Source organism: Peromyscus eremicus, chromosome 7, assembly GCF_949786415.1.
Source record: "Peromyscus eremicus chromosome 7, PerEre_H2_v1, whole genome shotgun sequence".
NCBI classification, from domain to species: Eukaryota; Metazoa; Chordata; class Mammalia; order Rodentia; family Cricetidae; genus Peromyscus; species Peromyscus eremicus.
The window spans coordinates 56,852,088-56,877,489 of NC_081422.1; the positions used below are offsets into that span (position 1 = coordinate 56,852,088).

The 25,402-nt window shown below is 51.5% G+C and overlaps 1 protein-coding gene across 2 annotated transcripts in view; it reads left to right on the forward strand.

The window, feature by feature from the left end:
• Anp32a (acidic nuclear phosphoprotein 32 family member A) overlaps positions 1-22,879 on the forward strand; it is a 38,877-nt gene extending 15,998 nt beyond the window's left edge. For both annotated transcript variants that reach the window (XM_059268054.1, XM_059268053.1), the window contains exons 2-7: positions 14,995-15,144; positions 15,367-15,489; positions 17,571-17,763; positions 19,091-19,188; positions 21,377-21,440; positions 21,668-22,879. In XM_059268054.1, coding sequence (XP_059124037.1) covers positions 14,995-15,144; positions 15,367-15,489; positions 17,571-17,763; positions 19,091-19,188; positions 21,377-21,440; positions 21,668-21,729 — 690 coding nt within the window. In that variant the 3' untranslated portion in view covers positions 21,730-22,879. The remainder of the gene's footprint in view (positions 1-14,994; positions 15,145-15,366; positions 15,490-17,570; positions 17,764-19,090; positions 19,189-21,376; positions 21,441-21,667) is intronic.
• Positions 22,880-25,402: the final 2,523 nt, after the last annotated feature.

Genomic DNA, 25,402 nt, shown 5'->3' on the forward strand with positions numbered 1-25,402 from the left:
TGCATGCAACCTAGAACCTTAGCTTTGACCAACTGTCCCCCCCACCCCACCCCACTTTCCTCCCCTTTTGTCTCACTGTGAACAGGGAACTCTCCTCCTGAGTGCTGAGACTGCCCGCAGGCCTCAGGCTGTGCCAGGGTCCTAGGGAAAGTCCTTCTTTCTCTTCATGGCTCTGACATACTTTATACAGTAAGTTTATACCCACATACCCAGAGACTTTGACCAAGACCTAGGAAAAGATACAACATTGTTTTCCAATAAAAGTAGGCTAAAATGTAATTAGGAGCAAACAGGAGCAGGGATTGGCATCCTCTTCAGCAAGGGCAGAAGAGCACCCTTGTGAATGGGCATGGCAGCAGTGTGCTCAGAGCACCTCCCTACCCTGTTGAGCTAAGCCGTCTCCTGGGATAAGAGGAGGCTTACTTGACCCTTCCTGAGCGCCTAGAGTGAGTTTTGGGTGGCGCTTGTTGCTAGGTACTTGGTAAACATTACCTTTTGGATCTATTAGCACACTGCAAGGTGTAGGTTGGGCCACTTGTTTTTGAGACAGGAAGACTAGCCCAGAGAGGTCAGGTTGGCAGGCTGGACCTCCCTTTTGTGTTGCAGTGGCCTTTTTTTTTTTTTTTTTTTTTGCACCTTTCCTGGAACTCGCTTTGGAGACCAGGCTGCCCTCGAACTCACAGAGATCCGCCTGGCTCTGCCTTCCAAGTGCTGGGATTAAAGGCGTGTGCCACCACTGCCCGGCGCAGTGGCCTCTTTTTGCATGCCCCTCCCAGACTAGACACCCTTGGGTCAGGAGGCAAGGATGACATGGTTGCTGTAGCTCCATCTCTCCGGTTGCAGTCTCCACTGAGTGAGTTCTAGGCATTTGTGGGATGGATTGAGGTTAAGTAACCCATCCAGACAGGTGTGCAGTGATGAGACCCTTAGGTTTGTAGGAGTCTGTGGACTGTGACCCTATAATCAGGGTGGGATCTGATTTCAACACTTATCACTAAGCCAGGTGGATGCAGAATGACGTGTGCCGGCTTCTTTGTGTTCCATGATTATTTATTACAGCTATGACTGGAAGTCACCCAAATATCCATGAAGAAGGGCCTGGGTAAAAACAGTGGCCATCCATATGACGGGACACCGTTTGGCTGCAAATAAAAAGGGTTGTCAGTGGTCTAGGGCAGTAGCTCAGTGGTAGAGCATTTGCCTGGCATGCATGAGGTCCCAGGTTCAATCTCCAGCACTGCCAGGGAGGTTTTTGGGTGGGGTTTTGTTACTGAAACAGCCTGGCTGTCTAGCTTAAGCTGGCCTCGTGATTCTCTGCCTCAGGCTCCCAAATGCTCAGGTGACGGGAATGTGCCATCATGTCCAGCCAAGGCAGAAGTGAACTCTATGAGAAAAGGCAAGGTTTAAAAAAAAAAAAAATCAGTGTTATAGGCTAGTTTGGGGTAAAGGAGAGAAAAATGACTCAAAAATTTGCTCATTAAATGTAAACACACCCTGGAGATAGGTGGAGTAGTTAGTTACTAGACCAACAGAGGGTGGTGGTGAGGGGGATCACTGAATTTTCTTGTATTGTCTGATTCTGAAACCAGGAGAAAGAATGTATTACTAGATAATAATAATAATAATAATAATAATAATAATAATAATAATAATAAAACCTAGAAAACAAGCAACAACAGAAAATTGATATTTTGGACCAGATATTCTATTGTATATCACATAGCTTCTTACTCTGTCCGGAGGGGAACACCCTGGCTGTCTCTGGCTCTCAGGAAGTTTGAGGGAGGCTTCGATGGCCCATAGCAAGGAACCTCCTCCAGGTGTCGACCCTTGTCTCCATCCCTGGAGTTTATCCTCCAACACACTGCCGTGGTATAACTCAGCTGGTTCTTCTCCCAACAGAGTGAAGTGAAGGATACAGCGGAGAGTGTTCCAGAGCCTTCCGGCTGCTATATAGTGGAAAAGTAAAACCGCAGGATGTTTTCCCAGATTATTTTTAATGCCTTTCTCATCAGCAAACATGGAGGAGTAGGGGACTTGGGTGGACGGCACCTCCTCCGTAGTCTGTGGGGTACAGCTTCTTACTTGGTAAGGAACATGCTTGTGAAATGGATTGTAGTAATGCCCAGCACACAAAGGCTTCCCAAGTGCCTTCCCACCTGGCGTCTGGCCCGGTCCTGTGGGGTATAGACTCTTCTTCCTGTTCTAGTGGTGAACAGAGTTGGTGAAGTCCTGCCCAAAGCCACACAGTTCTGACCTGGGGATGTAGCTCAGTTTGTAGAGAGTTTTCCTAGCATGCCCGAAGCCTTGGGTTCGATCTCCAGCACAACTTAAGATGGGTACACGCCTGAGTTCCTAGAACTTGGATGGTAGAGGCAGGAAGATCAGAAGTTGAAGGTCATCTTCAATTGCAATGGAGAGTTTATGACCATCTGGGCTACATGAGACCTTGTCTCAAAAACAACAAACAAACAAAACACGTCTCCGTGCTTAAGTAAGTGGAAACGCCTAGAGCCAAGCCAGACTGTCTCATGTGTCCCTAGGATAATAATCAAAGCAATATCCCATTGTGTAGTGTAGCCCACTTCTCCCAGAAAACATGACCATTGGCAGCCCTCGGTAAAGTCCCATGGCTCATGTGGAGGTCAGATGCCTTATCTGAGTCCTGTTCCCTCCTTTACCACGTGGGGGTCCAGGGACTGCACTCACCGGGCCCTCCCTTCACAGATGCTCTTACAGCTCCCCAGCTGCCCAGCGTGGCCAGGCATGCTTCCCGCTTAAGAGTCTCGGCCGTGGCTGTTCCTTCCGTTGTTAAGGGCCCTGATCACAGACTATGTGGGACTCAAGCCCGCACAGAAAACCCACCTTGGATGGCCTTCTTTAGCCACCCTTTCAATACTGTCCCTTGTCACTACGGCTTTTCTTTTTTTTACCCTCTGCGCTTCAGCTGTAAAGACAGGTGTATACAATCACTGGCTTGGTGTCCGCTTCCCCCACTGGAAGGCCGACACGGGGGAGGGCAGGCACCATATGGGTTTTCTGCCATGCCATACCTTACCACCCAGCCTGCTGCCTGGCATACTGTGGCTACTCATTAAAGACGGCTGGATGATTGATTGGGCCCGTGGTCTAAGCAGGTAACCCTCCTTCAGAGCCACAACCAAAGCAGCGTTTTTAGAAGAGCCACGGCACTGCTCAGCAGAGCTTCGGAATGCATTACTCATCCATTTAATGGGCGTTCAGCACAGTTTGTGTGCAGAGGCTCTTCACAGATGGTTGCTTAGCATCCTTCGATTGTTGCGGGCCGGTCTCCCATCTTCCAGCCTAGGCACCCCTGGCTCCCTCAGTTGTCCAGCGCCCCGTTTTCAGATGCCTTCCCATCCTAGTCGCCTTCTTCAGCCTGCCCGTGAGGTTCCAGAATTTAAGGCTTGGTCTTTTGGTGAAGCTCGGCTTTGTGACAGTCCCACCAAGGAGCCTTGTTTTTTTTTTCCACTTGTCTTTTTTTCTTAAAAAAAAGGTTTTGTTAGATTTTATGTGCAGTTGTGTGCTCATGGATGAGTGTCATAGTATGCGTGTGGAGGTCAGCGGACAACTTGCAAGTGTCAGTTCTCTCCACGTGGGGGTTTCAAATATCAAACACAGGTCTCGGGCTTGGTGACTGAGCGACTTTAGCCACTGAGGTCCCCCTCCCCCAAATCCTTGCTACTAGAGCTTGAACATAAGGCATGCTGGTACATGCTAGGCAAGCACTCTACTGGTCAGCCCCACCTCCCGCCCATGCCCATTCCTGCTTATTTCTCTTAACATAGCCCAAATAGCTTTGTCTGTGTGGGCTACTGTGATGGGGGTGGGGTGGGGTGGGGGCCGGCACTCCTTCAGACACCGACCTGAGCCTTATCAACTACCTCCAGCCTATCTCCACCTATCTTATCCACTTATCTCAAGCCCCTCCCTGACTCTCAAGCAGCCCTCAAAGTTGTAACATTTGGGGTTCTTTATTTTGGTTTTTAGAATTTTAAGATTAAAGTAACTGTAGATCTGTGAACAACAGTAGATCTGTGAACAACAGTTAACTCAATCTGTGTTGGGGTTTTGGGCTTTTTTGGTTTTTTTGGAAACAGGGTTTCTTTGGGTAGCTCTGACTATCCTGGAACTCGCTTTGTAGACCAGGCTGGCTTCGAACTCACAGAGATCTACCTGCTTCTGCCTCCTGAGTGCTGGGATTAAACACCCGCCCCACCACCGCCGCCCCGGCTCTGTGTTCTATTTTTAAAGTAATTAAGTGTAGGTCAGGTTCACCAGCAAGACCAGGGGAAGAGAATGGCACTCAGGACACTGGTTTGCCTTAGCTTCCCCTTCCTCCTCCTCCTCCTCCTCCTCCCTCCCTCTCTCCATCGTCCTCCCCTTCCTCCTCCTTTCCCCCCACTTCTCTGTCTCCCCGTCTCTCCCTCGTCTCTTCTGCTCTTCCCCCTCCTTCTGGACCAGGATTTTTGCCATATGTATTTGATTTGTTCACTTAGGCAAGTTGAGTGCATCCTGTTAGGCTGAGGGAGAAACAGCTGATTGATTCCCTTCTTAATTAGTGAGGTTCTTCTGCGTGCTTGGTTTCCATCTCTGCCCAAATCATTTGTTCCCTATTGGAGCCTGGATGCCGAGGCTTCAGCTCCTGTGATGAGGAGACTCTGTCAGGTCTGACAGAGAGGGGGCAGGAAGGAAGCTAAGGGCAAGGCTTCTTCTCTGGGGCTGTTTGGCCTCTTGTGCATTTCCATGCCTGCTAAGGTGTGTGAGGCCTGACTGGGGGCTTCCCCCCCCACCCACCCAGGTTGGGTCTGGGTACTTCCCTCTCTGTCCCTTTTATTTGCCTCCTATGTTTCCTCTTGCTTTGAGGAGGTCCCTCCGGATGGGACTCCCTTTGCCTCCGAGGACAGAAAAGGCCCAAGGTTTCCGTCCCAGGCTGACTCTGATCTTGGAATACACCACAGGTTTCTAACTCATTAGGCATCGGAGATAGCCATAGCCTTGACCTCTCTACCCCCTGAGGGCTAGAACTAGAGGCATTCCATCCGGCATGGCTTATTTGGTGCTGGGGATCAAACCCAGGTTTCATGCATGCTACCAAATGAGCTACATTTCCATCCCTGGAGCGTGTGTTTGTCTGTTTGGTTGGTTTTCTTGTTTGTTTGTTTTGTTTAAAGGTCAACTGGAAATGGGGTGGATCTCCACACCAAGGCTCCAGTGTCGCGGCCACTTGAGTCTGAATGGCTGTGTCTTTTGAGGCGGGTCATGACAGGGTCATGATGGGCAGAATCATTGAATTGCCAGGGAAACTGGGGAAATGGTCTCCTTTGTGTTGTGCAGTCAACATCTCAAGGTAGAAGCCCCAGGGAGTGTGCCCAGGGAGTGTGCCGAGGGCTTTCCTCAGCAGCCAGCCTCAAGGCCATTAGAGGTCCCAGCATCACTGACCGGTTTAAATCTCCCATCTGATTTCAGCTGCTGCTCACTGGCATCCCTCAGCTGGTACAGTTGGTCTGCCCATGAGTGGTTCTAGTGGGATGTTTTGCCTCCGACATTGGAGAAGGGAGTAGTCATCTAGAAGCTTTCCAAGGACCTGTGCCTCAACCTTTCTTCCAGCCTGAGTGGCTTGTTCCCATGTGACCGACCACTCAGCGAGCATGCACTGATGGCCAGTCCCTCTGTACAGGGCACCTGGGGGACACTGAGTCTGTAGACCTGTGCGGCAACTCTCAGAGGGCCCTGGTAGCCAGGGACAGACAGGCTCCTGGGAAGGGTAGGTGAGGTAGAACTCCTGTGACATGCAATGCCATGTGGTGTCACCATTTTTTTTTTTTTGCTGCAGAGAAGGGCTAGCTAGCCTTGGAAAGAGGTGGGGGGTGGGGGTCCTGAGAATCCTGCTCTGGGTTTGCCCTTGGTCTCCATGGCCATTAAAGGCTTTAGGGGGAATGATGAGCCATGATGCAACATCACTGGATCTGTCCCAATCCAGCCCAGCTTTTTCTATTGCATAGGGACAGTGCTGTGGCTCTCTAGTAAGAACACAGCACCCACCGTGGGTTTTATCAGGAATCACAATGTTGGTGAGTGGAGGCGGTTCCTGCCCATTGCCCTTACCTCAAGAGGGGCTTGGGTGCCACTGGGTGCTCTGTGAGATGACTGACAGACTCCCACATTTGGAACCCCACACCCTGGGCCTCTGGGGACTATTTTTGTGATCGTGGTGTGTCGAAAGAGTCTAGCTGATCTGTTTCTCCATCTTAGTTATTATCTAGAATAATGAACCACCTTGCTCCCTGGCACGCTGAATCCTGAGCTCCTCCGTCCCCGAGGCCCCCTGTCTCCTTTAGGGAGTCCTGCCTGAGTTTAGAGCTAGAGGGAATACCAAGTATTCAAAGTTCATGGTAGTTCAAAGTTCGGACCAGAAGGGCCTCATCGTCTCTCTAGGCCAGCTCCACTGGCCAGTGTGCAGTCTGGAGGATGGGGCAGAAGCCCAGAGTGAGCAGCAACTTCTACCAGGGCACACAGCAAATTCAGAGACAGGGCAGAGACAAGCCAAGTCAAGAGACAGCCTGTAGCATCCTTGCATATGCCTTGAGTGCTTCTTGACCAATCCCCTTTTCTGTCCGCCTGGACTGGTGACCTCTCTCCCTGTATTCCAGGCCGCACAGGAAGCCAGGAAGGAAACACCTGTTAAGAGAAGAATGGAGCCTGCTAGCTTTCGTCATCACCTCCGGCTTCCCATACCTCTCTCCACCCCATCTTTCTCTCACCTCTGTACCTTCAGACAAGCCGGAGTCAGACCCCACCGCAGCCGTCTAGGCTGTTTCAGGCCTCTCTGGTAACTTTCTGTTACCTGAAAGTCAGTCACGACTAGGGCAGGGCCGGCCAGGCAGCCGGGGAAGGAAGGCTTGGTGCGGGAGGAGGAATCGATGGTTGAGATGGAAGGCAGGAACGAGGCGTTAAGAGAAGGAATAAAGGGAGCTGGAGAAATAGTCCAACAGTTTAGAGCGCTTGCTGCCCTTGTAGACTCCCAGGGTTCGGTTCCCAGAACCCACAAGTGGCTCACAGACGTTTGCAACACCAGTTTCAGAATATCCGACGATCTCTTCTGGCCCCTGCGGGCATGGGGCTCGCACACAGTATGCAAGCAAAATACTCGTAACACATTTTTTTAAAAAATCTTAAAGACGGGAGGAATGCAAAGGCATAGTATGCGGGCTGGGGCAGAAGGTAGACATCCTCTTGAGCAAGCCTGGCCTGCACCGGGGCCTCCAGGTACCACCAAGCCCTTTCCAGTGAGAGGAAGCGTCCCCTGTACCGACTCCTTCTGCGGGAAGTGGAGGCCAAGTCACCCGACATCGCGCGGGGCGGAGGGGTGGGGGCAGCGGGCGATAAGAGCGAGTCACGGGGCTGGCGGGCTGGTGCGGTCGGGCCCGCCCTGCCTGCTGGACCTATGAGCCGGCCAGATCTGCCTTGGCCCGCCCTCCCGCCTCCAAGTAATGAGGATGGCGTCACCGCTGCCCGCGCCACGTGCTCCCCCGCTGCCTGCCGAGCTGCTTTGTACGCAGCAGCAAAAAAATCCAAGGCTCGGAGATGCTTTCAATTCTTGGGGAGGGTTTTGTTTGTTTTTAAAGCGAGGAAGAACTTTGCCCCTAGCTACGACTACGCAAGATCTTGAGAGGCCCCGGAGACCCCAAGCCCTGGCTGCCACCGAGGCTGCAGGAACTCGGGAGCTTGGTGGGAGGTGTGTGGGTTCCCTTGCTTTCTGCCAGGGGCTGTGATTCTGACCTAGGACAGGTGTCCGTGCGTGGTGTGGCAGAAGAGAAAAATTAACCCAGCCCAGAATTCCTTGCGCTGTCTGCCCAGGCCTGCACCTGGGTCCTCCGCTAAAACAAGGGCTCTTTAAACCGCTCAACAATCGATGTCTCTGACCCACCTCACCCCTTACTGTGGGCCAATAATAAGCGGGCTGGAGAGATGGCTGGGCAGTTAAGAGTACTTGCAGCTCTTAAAGAGGACCTGGATTCTGTTCTCAGCACGCAGAGCACCCTGTAACTCCTCCCTCCAAGAGATCGTTTGCCCTCCGCAGGGTCCCTCCCACATGTGGCGTTCACTCACAGAAGCACATAAATAAAAAATAAGATTTTAAAACATTAATAGATGAAATCCTAAGTGTGGTGTTTGTTTTCACTGTGTGCCTATACACGCAAAAAGTGCATGCTCTGAGTAAAATGTTTTGTTGTTGTTTTTTAGCTTTGTTTGTATTAGTGTGGTGTGTGTGTGTGTGTGTGTGTGTGTGTGTGTGTGTGTACATCTGCAGGTGCCTGGGGAGACTAGGGAGAATAGGTCACAAATCCACCCTCCTCCCTAGCTGGGGTTACAGGCTCATGAGCCTCTGACCCTGGGTGCTGCACACCAACCAAAGACTGGCTGGCCCTGTACAAGAACAGCAAATGCCTTAACTTGTGAAACGACTCTCTAGCCCCGGAAACGTGTACCTTGCAGCGGTTGTGATCAGAAAGCTACTGGGCTCTGGTCCCTAAGACCCCTCCAGTTTTCAAAATATCCAGCTTCTGATCCAGAGCTGAGTCCCTTCCCGCGTGGAACCTGACTGAGTTTTGCAGGTTCCACCACAACGGTGGTAAACAGAAGGTTGGTAAACACATTACCGGTAAAACAAACGCAAGCATGCTTCTATTATCTCTGTCTGAAACCCCGATGACTCATACGGTTTGGCCTTCTAGCTAGAAATGGGATCTGCGACGGGGGATGGCCCATTTAAAAGCTGACCTAGTTAAAACCCAGGAGCACCAAAACACACAGGGTCAATCTGATGGGAGTCTTCTGTTCGAAGCCTGGAACTTGGAACCTAAACTGGTGAGGGGCTGACAAGGTTGAAACCAAAGCCACATGTATTTATTTGATTATCTCTCAGTAAAGGAAAGGAAAATCGTGGCTGGAGCTTGGTAAAGAAAAACCGGCAAAACAGGATGTAGAGGTTGAACATGGAGGGTGTGTTTTGAGTACCCTATGCATCTCCAGATCAGTGTGGGGGGCTCAGGATGTTGAGCTAGGAGCCCATGGCAGGCAGCTTGGAGGACAGGGGCAGGTTAGGTGCTTTAGTTTTCCAAGCCGGCATCTTCAGTGTGGATGCTATACATGTGTGGGTACTATAGTGGAGCCAGCTGTGGGTCAAGGGGGTGATGGGTGGCTTTTTCCAAGCCAGTGATGTTCTGGGCTACGGCATCTTATTGTTTAATCCAGCCCTAGGTGGTTGGCACTAGAGTTGTGACAGGAAACTAGAAGCCTAGGGAGGTGAGATGTCCTAGATCAGTGGTTCTCAACCTTTCTAATGCTGAGACCCTTTAATACAGTTCCTCAGGGTGTGGGGACCCCCCCCCCCTCCAGCCATAAAGGTATTTTGTTGCTGCTTCATAACTGTAGTTTTGCTACTGTTGTGAATTGTAATGTAAGTATCTGTGTTTTCTGATGGTCTTAGGAGACTTCTGTGAAAGGGTTGTCCGTCCTCTAAGAGGTCTCGACCCACAGGTTGAGAACCACTGGGCTAGAGAGAGAAACTCGGACTAAGCCGGGTCTGATTGACTACAAAGCCTGCCTGCCTCCTGCCCGCTCTCTCTGTTACCACAGAAGTTCCGAAAAAGTAAGGAGCAGAGCTCTCAAAAGTATCCTTCCGCCCGGGACTTTATTTTTTAGAAAGCTGTTGTAGATCCAAGCTGTCCATTTTAATCAGAGCCATGTGACCCACACACATACTTGGCTGTCACGGTCATAAAACTTGATGAGATTGTGTTTTGTATCTTGTGAACAAGGGACGCACCTTTTCATTTTGCACTGGGCTGTAGTTAACATAGCCACTCCTGGCTGAGACAGCATCTCCCTCTGGTCTTTCTGGGTGCCTCCGATCTGCCCTCAGTGGCCTGTCTTATCTACTAGGGACATTTGAAGACTGCTAAGTCCCTAACTCATCCTACTACTTGGTACTCTGGGACGGGGCTATTTACCGGCTAGCTGTCATCTCCCGGCATGCCGCTGCTCTTTCTGGTAGACTCCTCCCCTAACCCCATCTTGGTTCACCATGGCTTCTGTGTCTCTTCAGCCAACAATGTGGCAGGAGTGCCCTGTGTAGGGAGAACTGGAGGCCTATATGCTGAGTGCTGGGCCAGTTTGGTAGGGTAGCGGCTGATGGGTTGTCAGGGCTGGTGCCTGACTGGCATAGGCACATACCCAAAGCTGCTGTATGAAAGACAGAGCTCTTGCGGCGTTGATTTCCACCGGTTACAGCACACACGTTTTCGCGCTGCGTGTCAGGGCTGTTTTGCCCCTCTCTTTGGGTGTCCCCAGGACTCATATTGTGCCTGGCCCAATAAGGGGGGCATTTGCTAAGCAGTGCTGTGGTGTGCGTTCCCGCTAGGCTGATTATGGGGAAGGACAGTCTCTGACCTCTAGGAGGATCAGATGCTTAATACACGATTAAATGATTCATGCAGCAACCGCCTCTGAGCCCGGAGCCCAGCCTGGGTGCTCAGCGCCAATTACAAGGATGGCTGGAGGGGGCGGGGGGGTGGGGGGGGAGCTTGAACTAGATTTGGGTACAGGGGTAGGTGACGAGGGAAGGCTTGTGGATTACATTTAGAAACTTAAACATTTTCCCAGCATTTTTTTGAGACTGGAATGTGCACTTTGTAGGTTAAACAGATGTCACCGCCCCCTTTCTAAGAGGTAGAAGCTCGGACTCCAGAGGACAGAGATGGTATCATTGAGCCCAGGGTTGGGGTCTTGCATCCAGGGTGAGGTCTGTTACCAGTAGACCAGGCTATCGCCTAACCACATCCTCCCCTGAGGTCACAGCCTTCTAGTCTGAAGTAGCTTGGTGGCAGTGACCGGGGCTGCAGCCTTAGAGATGTAGGAGAAAGGTCACATCTGAGAAATCTGTAAAGGCAGATTCGCTGGTTTTGAAACAAACAAGTTCTTGAGCAGAGTGAGTGTGTTAGTGTTTATCATGAAATTCAGCTCCCACTGGTGAGGAACTATGGCAAACCCAAGCTTGGGGTGGGGTGGGTCGGGTTTTGTTGGGTTTTTTTGTTTGTTTGTTGTTTGTTTTTTAAGAACAGGGGAGCAAGGGCAGGCTGACTTCTTGGGATTCTGTGGTACCTTTCCACTGCCAGCAGGATGTGAGTGCCAGCCTCCTCCTGGGTGTGACCTCTGGGGGAATGGAGATTGCCTCCTGCCTGGGGCTGGAAGTTCCTGTGTAAGCAGAGTAATCTTGGTCGCTGGGGCTACACAGAGTAACTAACTGTGTTGGGATGTTTTAAAAATGGCTGGTGGAACCGGGAGGACATCTAAACCCGAAGTACAAACTTTCCGTTTAATTTTAACTTGTAGTTCGCTCCTACTCAGGGCTGGGCAAGGGAAGTGGGCCTTTTTTACTTTGTTTTGTTTTGAAGCACAGCACACCCCGAATACAAAAGAGATGTTCTCCTCACGTGGAAGGGCTAGAGAAGAGGCTGCCAAGTATGGAGGAAGTGGGCTGGAAATGATAGCAGTTGCAGGGTGTGTCCCTCTCATTCGCAGGGGGACGGCCAGATGACCACTCACGGAGGGGACCATGGCTAGAGTTTTTGTTTTGTCCCCTTTGAGTCACTTCTCAGGCAGCTCACCTGCCTCTCTCATTGTGAGCCTGCGTGGCCCTGGGCTTTCTACGGGATACTGAAACCTTAGGGTCTATGTCCTGGATCCTCCATCTTACCTCCTAAACAGTGCAGGACACCCCCTCATTCCCTGTCAAGGAGGGGCAGGAGCAAAGGAGACTGGGAAAGGCTACCTGAGAGTTCTCCAGAGGGAATGGAAGCAGCCCCTGCCCCTTTGGGGACCTACACCCCATGGGGGGAGGGGAGTGCACAGCCATCTGAGCCATGGCCAGGTTGAGCTCTGCACCCTGAGGACTGAGGTAGAAGTGGTGTCCACCCAGCTGGTGAGGCAGGAAAGGGTTGAAAGGAAACCATTAGCCCTGGGAGCCTGTGTCAGAAGTGCTTCTGGGGATCACTGTGTTGTGTGGCCGTTGTTGACCACGTTGGTTCGGCAGTTATCTGCTGTGGCTGTCCTGAATTTCAGGATAAGAGTTTTTTTTTCTTTTTTATGTTTTGAGACGAGGTCTCTCGTACAGTCCAGGCTGGCTTCAGACATGTCTGTGTAGCCAAGGATGACTTTGAACACACCTGGTTGTTATGGTGCTGGGGATCAAACCCGGGGTTTCGTGCATGCTAGGCAAGCACTACCAACTGAGCCACACCACCAACCCAAGACAAGTGTTTTTAATGTGGTTGTGAATAGAGAGAATCCCCCTCCAGGGTGTAGCTGGGGTGTTGAAATGAAACTGTGTGTGAAATACTTAAAAATGGGTCTGTTGTGGGGGAGGGCGGTGATTTTTTTTTTTTTTTTTTTTTTAACCGTAGCTGCGGTGACTTGCATGTTGTCCCTGGGAGGGGGCTCCCAGTTTGGGTGTGGTACTGGGAGGTGGAGACTGGTCATTGTTTTGTAGAAATGCTAGGCAGCCTGCCCTGAGAGCAGGAGTTGGGGAGGGGCTATGCCGCCGCCCCCCACCCCACCACCCCCCCACCCCCCTCCAGGATAGAGGCAACTTCCTGAGGAATTCCATTGACTGTCCAGCGTTACCTCCCCATCCCAGGCCCTCTTACGCTTGGCTAATGGCATGACGAGGAGAGGCCTTTGACCACTCTAGAAAACCACATTATGTCTGCGATCTTTGACTGGGATCTGCCTTTGGGAGCAGGGATTCCCAGGAAAACCAGTGAAGGGAGAAGACCGGGCCCCCGGAGTCCAGCATTTATTACTCGTGTCCCTCGGCCCACAGCCTCTCCCCACATTTACCTGCTCCCAGCAGCCTCCTTTCCTCTCTAAGTTTTCATGCCCTAGAGTGGAGGGCCGGCCACCTGCCTTTATTCTTAGGGACTCTACCCAGTGCGTGAGGCTTGGCCTGGACCCATGGCCTTTTGGACTTCCTCGGCTCTCAGATCCATCAAGAAGATGGAGCATGGCCAGGACGCCCGAGCTTTGTGATTCAGTGAGGAAGGTGGTGTTCCTGGCTCCCTTTCCTTCAGGTGGAACTCTGAATGGCTGCTACGCTGTCCTGCAGGAGACACTCACTGTACCTTCATCCACAGGGAAGAAAGAAGGCAGGGTGGACTCCGTTCCCTGAAGGGTGACTGAGTACAAGGGCTTGTGGAAGACCGGAGCAAGCCGGTCTGTCTGTAGAAAACTCTAGGCTAGGTCGCCTTCTTGGAGAGGCGCAGCCATGGCTCCTGTGCTGTTTATCCAGGGGAAGGAAAGGGTCAGAGGACAGTGGTGACCCTGTGAGCCGTGTGGGCCTGTGGTGAAGTACCAAGAATGGAGGGTGTAGCATACCCAGTGAGTATTCTTGATGCTTCCCAGAGGCTGCGGCGTGGTTCTGAGGCAGTGTCCTGGTGGGCAAGGACGAACCGAGACAAGTGCCGTTAGGAGGGGTCGTCTTCTCTTTTTAGATTCCTTCCAGCCAGGCCTAGTGCCACAGATCTCTAGACAGGAGGATTACCAACTCAAGGCCTTTTTTTTTTTTTTTTTTTAAGCTATATACAAGGGTCCAACTTAGGCAACTTAAAGAGAACCTGCATTAAAATTCAATAAAATAATGAAGATTGCTCGCCTAGCGTATGTGAGGGCCGAGGCTCAATTGTCGGCTCCATCCCACAGTAAGGTTCCTTCCATCCCTCACAGGCTGGGTTCCCCAAGCACCCAGCTTGCCCAGGAGAACTTTGGTCTGTCTGCCAACCCCTTGGGCTGTTTGTGACTACCTGAGGCCCACTGGCTTCCTCCTGGCCTATCATCCGTGTTCACTGGAGCCAGCAACTGCCCCTGCAGTGAATTTGACTTGGAACCTCCTCCTCACCAGAGTGGCTTTTTGCTTGGTCAAAAACAAAGGACACCCCCTTCCTCTTTGGACAGGGAATGGGTGAGGACTTACAGGCCCATGAGGGCACCTCCTTTAGTTGGCCTTGGGACCTTGCTGGCAGTCATATTTCAATGTGGACTATCCTAGGAGTATAGGTTTCCTCTTCTCCATCTACTAGGCAGGGATTAAGGAACACATCCGTGAGCCATGTGGTCCAGCAAGTACGCCTTGCCGCTCTGTATACTTGATGAAATAACACTCAAGTATTCAGGACCACACGAAGCTCGTGGTTCTGTTCTTGGACAGCACCAAACCTTTCCAGTCTGGTGGGAATTTCTCCTGAACAGTGTTGTCTAGGCGTGAGGACTTAGAAGGGGGCTCTGCTGCACTGCCCCTAGGGTGGGGTGGGGCGGGACGGGGATAATTGCCGGGCCTCAGTGGGCAGGCTGAGGCTGAAAGAAGGAGTGAAAACAAGTATGAGTGTGTTCTGTGCGAGCCATGAGCGTTTGGGGGAGAGGATGGTGGGGGTTGAGCACAGGAAGCCTGCCTCCACTGGGTGATCTGGCCTGGGCATTCGTAGGCAGGGATACCAGATGCCACCAACACTGACCCCAGCACTGTGGCTGGTGCCTGTGGGTAGTGGTGACTGATTTTCATTGTATACTGGGGTTGAAGAGCATGTAGCAGGATGTTGTTACACACACACACACACACACACACACACACACACACACAGCAGCCTCAGTGATGGCAGAGCCTACTGGTTGTCCTCTCTGAAGTGACTCCCTGTTCTAGAAGTGTGCTTACTCAACATTCTCCTGTCCGGGTCCTGCTAATGCCGGAAAGACCGGGCAGGCTGGTGATCCTTTGCTCTGAGGCAGCTCTGATCTGTACGAGCCAGAAGATGTGACAATGGGGTGTGTGTGTTTGTGTGCGTGGTGTGTGTGTGTGTGTGGGGGGGGTGATTCTCTGACCTGTCCCCGCTTCCACTCACGCCATCCTTCCCTTTCCAGGTGAAGGAACTCGTCCTGGACAACTGTCGGTCGATTGAAGGCAAAATCAAAGGCCTCACAGATGAGTTTGAAGAACTGGAATTCTTAAGTACAATCAACGTAGGCCTCACCTCCATTGCGAACTTACCAAAGTTAAACAAACTCAAGAAGGTAAACAGCCAGGGCTTGGGAGCCGGGGGCCTGGAGCCGGGAGGCTGGGGTGGGGGCTGCTTTGTGCTCAGGGAGCATAATTAAGGGCAAGGCAGGTGCATGCTGCAACTCACTGGTGTGTCCTCTTGGGGATGCTCCCTTCCTGCTGGCTGGGGAGAGCTAGGCGGCTTGGGGCCCTGAGCCGTCGAGTTAAGAGCGTCTTCCCCCCTCTGCCTCATACAGCTTGAACTAAGCGATAACAGAATCTCAGGGGACCTGGAAGTATTGGCAGAGAAATGTCCGAACCTTAAGCATCTAAATTTAAGTGGCAACAAAATAAAAGACCTCAGCACAATAGAGCCGCTGGTAAGTCCCTTGGGGTCCTCCGCTTTCCTTGGGGGCAGTGGGGAGCCCAACTTTTGCGTGTGTGTTTTGAGTTCACTTCCATTCCTTTGAATCTCCTTCTGTGCTGTGAGCGAAGGCGGGAAGTTGGGTGCTTTGACCAAGGCCCTCTGGCCAGAATGGGCATCCAGTGTGGGCCAGGGAACGGACCCTGTCTGGTGTGTGCCCTTCAGCCTGGGGTGTAGCATGTCTGGGCTCACAGCCTGACTGGCTTGCCACCCTTTGAGGAGAGAGGAGCAATCTGGTTCTAAGCTGACTGGAGGTAGATCGGCCATTGTTTCTTCTTGGGGCTAGGACAGATGCCGGCCGGTGGGAACCTGGTACAGGCCTGCCTTTGCATATGTGGAGCATGGTGTCTCTGTTGGTGACCTGGGCCTCAGAGACATGATGGGTGACACTACTTGTTCTTCCCTTTACTCATTTTCCAGTTAGAAAAGGGAAATTTTGGTCAGAATGACATTCTCCATGGTCAAGATATGAAGTGCAGCATTCTTTTTTTTTTTTTAAAGAAACCACCCAAAGATGTGACAGAAAAAAAACCTTTGGTAGAAAAAAGTAGCCCATTCAGCAAGCTTGCTGTTGAAAATATGCACAGCACCAGGCACTGTAGACTTGAGGAAGGTCCCAGGACGCTGCCAAAGTGACTGGTCCAAGTAGCAGTAGACCTCCCTCTGAGTTTGTGTTTCCAGGGTTCTTGTCCACAAGGCACTCCTCAGTCTCTGGACACTCTCGCTGACTATCAGGTGACAGTGTCAACAAGCTGGTGTTGCTTTTTCGAGCTCAGACTTTACCTTTCTGTCTGTGTCTTGGGGTCAGCTAATAAAACACATTGACCACAGAAAGTTCTTTCCAGGTCTCCCACTAATCACCCAGGAGAAGGCAGAACTATTTTCATCTGCCTGGAAGTCCTGATGTCGTCATGTTGTTATGAAAAGAAACATCTTTGAAGTTCTGAATCACCTGTGTTGGGAGTGCGTCTAGGGCTGAGTCTATAAAGTCTTCATAAAACAGTGTGGCAGGGTCACCACAGGAGACCACACATACGCACGTGTCCTCACTTCCCTGCACGCAGATCACATGATTTATGCAGCTTCCCACCCTGGTTATTGACATAATGTCCTCTGTCCTCCCGGGATTGGAACCTGTTTTAGGTTGGGGGGTGCTGGGCCCCCTCACAAAGACTGGAACTCAGATGTCCTTTCTGCCTTGGGCCTTTCCACCAAGAATTGCCTGGGTCTGCATACAAAAGTGGTAGAGAGTCAACTCTGACCCCGAAGGGTCTGCTCTTCCTAGTTTGACCTGGTCCCCATGGCAACAGGATGGCAACAGGGACTCGTTGTGGAATGAGTCCTTAATGAATGAGGGGGGTGGTCAGGATCTAGCTGCCTCACTTGCTAACTGTGTGCCTCCTTACTTCGTGGGCCTCAGTTTTCCCAACTGTCCAGCGAGATAACATGGGCAGGACTGGTCTGACCTGATAGAGATATGGTATTCAGTGTTCCAGACAGAACTGGGGTCCTCTGTCGCTTCTTTTCCTGTCCTCGTGGACAGTATATTTAACAGGCTAAGAGTGCAGGCCTTCGCCTCTCGTTCCTCAGCTGGGCAGCACACTGGTCGTTAGTTCTGCCTTGCAGGGGTTGGAGGATACTTTGACTCAGTGCATGAAGATCTGTGCTCCTGTGACGATTAGATGCAGAAGTTAGTTCACGCTGTCCTTTTCACCCCCTTTGAACTGACAGCAGGGGTGTGTCAGAGCTCTCCGCTCATGTCCCAGAAGGGCTCAGTCATAGTTCGGCGACAGCTGAATAAAGTGTTGACTTTGGGTGAGGTTTTTCAAACCCTCAAGTCCAACCTGTTTTGTGCACTGAGGTCTGGGCAAGTGCAGAGCTAAGCCGAGCGCTCGAGTGTGCACACACTCTCACACACCTGGCTTCCTTCTCACTGTGGTTTGGGGCCGTCCATGCTGCCTTTTCCTGGGGTGTTTCCCCCTCCCCACCCACTTTCCACAGTGACCCTCACCATCGACCCCCTTTCTCCACTTGCAGAAGAAGTTAGAGAACCTCAAGAGCCTAGACCTGTTTAACTGTGAGGTGACCAACCTGAATGACTACCGAGAAAACGTGTTCAAGCTCCTGCCCCAGGTTACGTACCTCGATGGCTACGACAGGGACAACAAGGAGGCCCCTGACTCCGATGTTGAGGGCTACGTGGAGGATGACGACGAGGAAGATGAGGATGGTGGGTGACTTACCCTGGACCAACTGACCAGCCACCTGCCACCTCTTTTCAAAACCTTTGAACCTCATCTCCCCGGTCCCCAGTTAGTCTTACTGGTCGTCTCCTGAAAGACGTCTTGAGACTTGGCGGTTGTTAACAGTCATCCTTTCAAATTTGGTCTTTTCTCAAAGTCCCCCAGGGAAGGTCACTCTGTGCATCTCTCTTTTCTTTTATCTTTCTTTTCCTTTTTTATTTTTTATAGACAGGAGGAGGGAGGGAGGAACGACAGGAGGATGGAGGGAGGACAGGAGGGATGATGGACAGGAGGATGGAGGAAGGGAGGACGGGAGGATGGAGGGAGGACAGGAGGGATGATGGACAGGAGGATGGAGGAAGGGAGGACAGGAGGAGGGAGGGAGGAACGACAGGAGGATGGAGGGAGGACAGGAGGGAGGGATGATGGACAGGAGGAGGAGGGAGGGAAGACAGGAGGATGGAGGGAGGACAGGAAGATGGAAGAAGGAAGGCGTGCATCTCTAGTGTCACCCCAGACTTGGGAGAAGAGGCCAGTAAAGGTTGGTTTGGGGACTTTTCCCCACCTGGGAGACTAGGTCTTCTGCTGGAGAGGTTGTGGCGCCCCCTGGTGGTTGCAGCATGCAGGACACAGGCCAGCATTGGGCTGCTCAGGGGCCCCAGGCTGGGAAGTTGGGGCCTGTAGGCAATGTCAGACCCCTTGGGAAGGAATGATAGGCTAAAGGCCCCTCCTTCTAATCCCTTCCCGTTGTCCCCTGCAGGTCCCCTGCATGTCTTTACAGCCTAAACAAAGCTAAGAGCCCAGATAGTGCCCAGTCAGTGTAGACATGAATTTCCCTTGTTGGTCTGGGGTCTTCTGTTGATGTTCAGATAGTCTATTGGCCTTCGTGGAGGTTCTTTTCCCAGTAGATTGTGTCTCCCTTTTGGGGGCACGATGTGGTGCTGAGGATGTGGCAGGGGCCTGTGTCACAGTGCCCTGTTGCTCCACTGCACAGGCCGTGCATGGCCTTGAAGGAGTCATTTCTCTGAAGAGGGAGGCATGAGTTATGGTGACTTGGCCTCTCTGCTTCCCTGGGCCCCGGAACTTCTTGTTCAGACCTCTGTCTCTGTGGCCTTACCCACACATAGGGTCTCCCACCCGTGTGACGTGGAGGAAGGCTTCTAACATGTTTCATTTAGTATGTTTGGCTGTGTGATCACTACTTCTGTGCTGCGTTCGAACAGTGGGACTCTGGGCTTTTTGGTGGGGGTGGGGCAGACGTGGGCCGCCAGTCATCTCAATCCCTGTCGTGTTCTTGTTACCCATCCCCCACAGAGGAGGAATATGATGAATATGCCCAGCTAGTGGAAGATGAAGAGGAAGAGGATGAGGAGGAAGAAGGGGAGGAAGAGGATGTGAGTGGAGAAGAGGAGGTAAGGAGATAGGGCTGGCCTCTGTGCGGTCCACCTGAGTCCTGCCCCGCACCTCAGTTATCAGTCAGGGCACCCAGGAGCCTTGGGTTGTCTGTTCCCCCGCCCACCCCCAGGGAAGGGAAAGGAGCCCCTTTCCGAGGTTTTTTTACTGTACAGACATACAAAGTTCTGTTCGGGAAGTTAGTTTCAGAGTAGAGAAGGGAGTGCTGGACGCAAGGGCTCCACGTGCTTTGGGGAGACCGAGAACAACATTTGGGGGTCGGTTTTACTCTTTTCATGGTGTGGCTTTTGGTTTTTAGATTCAGATCGTCAGGCTTGGCCGCAAGCACCCTCCCCTCACTGCTCCATCTTGCCAGTCCCTACTTATTTAATAACCAGTTCCAGCCCCGACCTGTGCTAGCTGTGTGTCCTTGGACAGGTCACTTGGCTTTTCTGAGCCTCTTCGCATCTGTGAAGTAGGAATCCCGTCACCTTCCTCACTGGGTTATTGAGAGTAAAGTACACACTGACGGGAGGTGTCTGAGGGGTGGGTATATGGCGGCTCCCCTGAGTCGCAGCTGTCCACACTATCCTCTTTGTTCTAGGCGTGCTGGGTTTTGAGTTCGGACGCTCAGGGTCTCCCAGTCTGGGTCATTTCCCATGAGTTTGGAATGCTAACTCTGTTCTTTCTGCTAGTGGCTGGTATACGGGGAAAGGCAGCAAGCACATGGGTAGAGGCCTCCGGGCACGCACACGGTACACACACTGTAGTCTCATTCTCCCCTAGTTTTCTGCCTCCTTGCTTGATAGTGCACGTCCACCTGCCACACACACCACCTGAGCAGGTTTCCCAGCCTGCCTACCCCAGGGCTCGCGATGGTGAATGCCAGCAGGAAAGCCGGCTCCCATCTGTTCCTACAGTGTCTCTTTCTTCTGGGCCCAAGCTGCCAGGCACATCTTTAAGGGATCCTTGGGGGAGGGAATGTCTTTCCCTGAGGACAGGGTAGTGGGACATACCAGCATCGTACTGTTCTGGCCTGTCCTAAGAGCCCCATGTGTGGGTTTTTTGTTTTGTTTTTCTGTAATCTCGTTGACCATCTGCCCATTTCCAGTTACCAGTGAAGAAGCATGGAAATACATACACACACAGTCTTAGCAAGCAGACCAGGGAGAGAACTATTCAGTGACATGAAAGCAAATTTATTTCAACAGTTCTTAGAAAGCATAGGCAGCTGCGTGCCTTAGAACTGGGGGCTTCAGGTACAGAGAGGCCAGCATGGAACCCTGGGAAGTACCCAGAGCAAAGGCCCTGGGTGGAGAGGATGAAGTCACAGGCTTGGCTGAATCCAAAGCAAGTTGGAAGTGAAATCCTCAAGGGGCCCTGAGTCCCCCCCACCCCCACCCCCGGCTGCCTAGGCTCGGCTTGGGGGAGTGGCCGGGAGAGGAGAGCTGGGCTTGTCCACTTGATTCTGGGTTTTGCTGAAACCCGAGTCTCCCCTTGAAGCCAAAACCATATTGGGGACAGATGCAAGAAAGGATGGCCTAGTTTCAGTGACAGAGCACTGCCTGGGGATCCCATTCTCCTCCAAGCCTGCACACTGTGGAAAGCTGCCTGAGTTCCAGGGACTTCACATCCGGAGTCCCTAACATGGGCAGTCAACAATTACTCCACCCCCAAGGTGGTTTGCCAATGTCTCATGTGATGTTGGAGATGTCTTAGGGCACACGTTGAAAGCCTTCTGACTCAAATGGTCCCTTGATACAAAACAGTAAGAAGCCCTACTGTGTGTTTGCCCTGAGCTGCAGGCATTATCGTGAGCTCTGAGGTGGGAGACGAGGCCTTCCTAGGCAGGGGCATTTAACTCCCCTTCTCGTTTTTTTTAAACTCATGTATGTGTGCAGGTATAGTGTATGTACTTGTGTGTGCACACAATGTGTGGAGGCCGGAAGTCAATACCAGGTGTCTTTCTTGATCACTCTCCACCTTATATTTTGAGGCAGGGTCTCTCACTGAACCTGGAGCTCATTGATTTGGCTAAACTGCCTGCCACCGAGCTGTAGGGACCCACCTGTCTGTGCCTCCATGGTGGCCCAGCTTTCACATAGGTGCTGGGGTGGAGCTTGGTCCCCGGGCTTAGCTGCCTCTGAGCCCCACCCCCAGACCCGTTGGGGGCCCGGCTCATCTCCTGCTGTCTGTCTTTGCCCCTAGGAGGATGAAGAAGGCTACAATGACGGGGAGGTGGATGAGGAGGAAGATGAAGAGGATGCTGGTGGTACGTCAGCCTTCCTGTTGTGTCCTGGCGGCAGCCGGATCCCTTTGACCCTGGCGTTGACTTGCTTGGGCTGTGAGGGCTGGCGGTGGAAGGGGGGGTGCCCATCCGAGGGCGCCTTGTTTCCTCGATGGCCATGCTTCCTCCGTGTGTGCAGCTCTGGGTTCCGTGGGGCGGGCTGACTGGAGGATGGCTGCCTGTTAACTGTCCCTTTCTCCTGGCTTTTCCAGAAGAAGAGAGGAGTCAGAAGCGAAAACGAGAACCCGAAGACGAGGGCGAAGAGGATGACTAAAGGGGAATTCACCTATTTGGGGAAATTCCTATTGTGATTTGACTGTTTTTACCCATATCCCCTCCCCCCCCCTCCTATTCCTGCCCCCCCCGAAACTTATTTTTTTCTGATTGTAGCGTTGCTGTGGGAATGAGAGGGAAAAAGTGTACTGGGGGTTGCCGGGGGGCGGGGCGGGGGGAGGGGGAGGAATAAAATACTATTTTTACTGCCGTTCTTTATTTTCCCTCCTTTCTCCTTGTGTCTGGTTTTGTCCCCGTAATGCAATAGCTTAGTCCGCACCACGCAATTGTTTGTTCTTACTCTCTGGAGAGGGGGGCTGTGAGGTCTCCTTTTGGTATGCCCCACATCCCCAGAGTTGGTCCGGAGGCTGTGGCCGGCCTCCACCAGGTGACTCGCAGCCCAGGAGGCGCCGAATCCCAGCCCCTGTCTTCGGTAACTCTGCTCTGGTTCGTGTGGTCTCTGCTAGAGGCACCCGGCACCCGGGTTTGTAAATAGCAACCTAAAGGCGTATTTTGGCACTGGTCTGGGGACATTCCCCATCTCTCATCCCTTTTCCCCCTTCGCAGATGGCAGTGGGCTTTGCTTTCGCAAAAGAGAAACCTGTGTTGCTCTGGAGCTGTGAGCCTCAGAGCCTAAAACCGGCAGGCTTAGGAGAAACGAGTAAAATGGGTTTGGTAATCATAATGAAAATAAGTGAACCTTCATATTGCAACTTCTTTAAAAAAACACCATAACCTGTCCTATCTTGTTGTGTAAAATATTAGCGCAGTCTGTTTTGCAGAAATGACAGGAGGTGCTCCAGCTTAGAACATTTTTGCAAATCTAAGCTCTGGAGGCTCACTGCATGTCCACTGGGTAGCTTTGTTTTGTTTTCCTCCTCGCATACCTTGGAGCACGGAAAAGGAATGCAAGGTTGTGTTTTCTTACCTAGTGGACTCAAGTGACCGCAGGGCTCCTCCTGACGAATGCTGCCTGCTTTCGGCGTCCCCCTTCCGTATTGCTTTAGACGTGACATGCTGTTTCCTACCCTGTGTCTCATCTGTACAAAGAACATCTGCAACCCATTTTTCTCCCACCCTTGAGAAGAGCCAAACTTTGAGTTTTATGTCTGTTTGTCATTGATAAATTTCAATAAATCTTTTTGATACAATTTTTTTGGGGGATGGCTTCTTTCGAGTCCTTACGAGCCACTGATCATCCAAGGATCAACCGCTGGCCCAGGAAGGAAGTCTTGTTATTGTCACCTGCTAAAGCAGAGTATGTCACCTTACACCAAGGCTGGAGACTTGGTTCTCAAAGCAAGGCTGGGTGGGATGTGTCCTCCTTAAAGGCTACATTTAAAAAAAAGGGGGGGGGGGGTACAAGGCTTACTTATAATAAAAACATAAAACACCCAAAAGATAGACCAACAATAGCATTTGTTTTTTAATATCTTCAAGTATCTTTCATGTTTCTTTTCCTATTGTAAAAGAATGTATGCTTTGAAAACTCAGGAACGTATAAAACATTATTTAACAAACCCTAGAGTTACAGCTGGTGTTTATTGTGTACTTTTTACTTACGGCCCTGGGCATCTCTGTTCTTGTAGTTTTCCCAAGCACTCAGACTGGCTCCCTGGTAATCCTGTGGCTGAGGTCTGATTGGCTTCATTGTGACCATATATGTAGGTCATCAGATTATTTCTGGTTTCCCCTGCAGCAGACGTTCTGATAAGTATTTACATTTAAAATTTTAAAAATCTATTCACATTTAGTGTGTGTGTGTGTGTGTGTAAATGTAAGGATGCATGTCAGGACAACCTTTGGGAATCAATTTTCTCCATGGTATGTGGGTCTCAGATTGAACTTGGGGCATCAGACTCTAGGGCAAAGGCTTTTATTTGATGGGCTGCCTCTATCTTACCAGCCTCAAGAACTTATTTTTAATCAGAGTTTAATTAAGTAGCCCTGGCTGGCCTGGAACTAACACTCTCTCTCTCTCTCTCTCTCTCTCTCTCTCTCTCTCTCTCTCTTCCTTCCTCCCTCCCTCCCTCCTTTTTCCTTTCTCCTCTCTCTCTCCTCTCTGTATATCAGGCTGGCATCAATCTGCCTGCCTCTGTCTCCCAAGCAGACAAGATGGTCATTGGGCCAAAACTCCCTGAGCATTTTTTAAAGGTCTTGTATGAGATTTCCCTAAAAGTTTCCAAAATAGCCATCTGTGGGTGCACCAGTGATGTGCACACCTCTTCGCAGCCATATAGCTTTGCACCCCATAGCAAGCCCTCATAATCTTACAGACGTGGTTGAGTTTGAATGACTCTTAAATGCTTCTGAGAGGACCTGGGGCTCACCTCACCCTGACACCTGCTCTTTTAGGTTAGCTACCCAGTCTGGCTCTGGAAGTAAGGTCAAGTGGTCTATAGCTAAGCTCTGTGGTCATGGGGACCAGAAATCAGGTACACGTGTCCTGTGTCTTCCAGAGGGTAAGAACATGGAAGTGATGCGTCAGGATGGTGCTGCTGACCCTACCCCTCTGTGGTGGCTTTAATTGGCGTAGAGTGTGGGTCGTGAACAAGCTCTGCAGACAGCCTCTAGGGGACACCCTTGCTGTACCAGGCCGCGTATTTCCATCAACCTTTGAGAAAAGTTGCTGTGACATTTTAAATATGAAGGTGCTGGCTCAGTCAGTCAGCTATAACCTCGAGGACCTGGGTACCAGCCTCAGCATCCATTGTACAGAGCTGGATGTGGCATGTACTTGTAACAAGCATGGAGAGGTAGACAGGCAGATCCCTGGGCCTCACTGGTTAGCCAACCCCTGATCCTACTGAGAGACCCTGTGTCAGAAAGCAAAGTGAACAGCTAGGAGTAACCATTAAGGTTGACCTCTGACCTCTACAGGATTGTACACATGAGTCCATGCTCTGGTCTCCCTGGAACCCACTCCTCTATAAATGAAAAAGGCTGCGTAGCTTGGGAATAAAAGGTGAAGCCCAGGTCAGTCACTCTGGTTCCTGTAATATTTGTTTCATTGAATGGGAAGGAAAAAGTGAACCTTCTAATACTTTAGATGCAGCCAGTCGGTAGGCTCTCATAGTCTCCTAGAAGGTCACACGGACAGAAGAGCCCCGAGGAGCTGAGCTACGTCTGGTCCCAGAGCCAACCTTGGCCTTATCTCTGGCCTCCTGCATCTTTGACTTGTGGCTTGCTAGGTGAGGCATCGTGAGACGGTTCCTCAGCTCACACCAGCATGACTCAAGTTACCAATGTGCTAGCAAGTGCTATACAGATGAACAAGAAGTTACCCAGCTCCAGCTGTCCACAGCGGCACCTACCCAATAATCCAACTTGGAAGGTGGAGGCTAGAGGATCAGAAGTTAAAGGCCATCCTTGGCTACATAGCAAGGTTTTGGACAGTCTGCTTACAGGAGAATTTGTCCAAAAATTAAACCAGAAGCCTCCCAGTTCACCCTCTCACTTGAAGTTCTGGGAGGGCAAGGGATAGGCCCAAGGTCACACCACAAGGGAGTGGAAGAGCCGTGCCTTAAGCCCAGGATGCCTTTTCTGGGCTTTGGTACATGCCTCTGCTGAACTGTGTGGTTGAGGGAGGGCTCTACAGTGAGGATGGAAGGGATGAAGGGCAGTGTTTTCCAGGAGGAATGGAGCAAACCCACAGGTTTCATGTGGTGATAGAA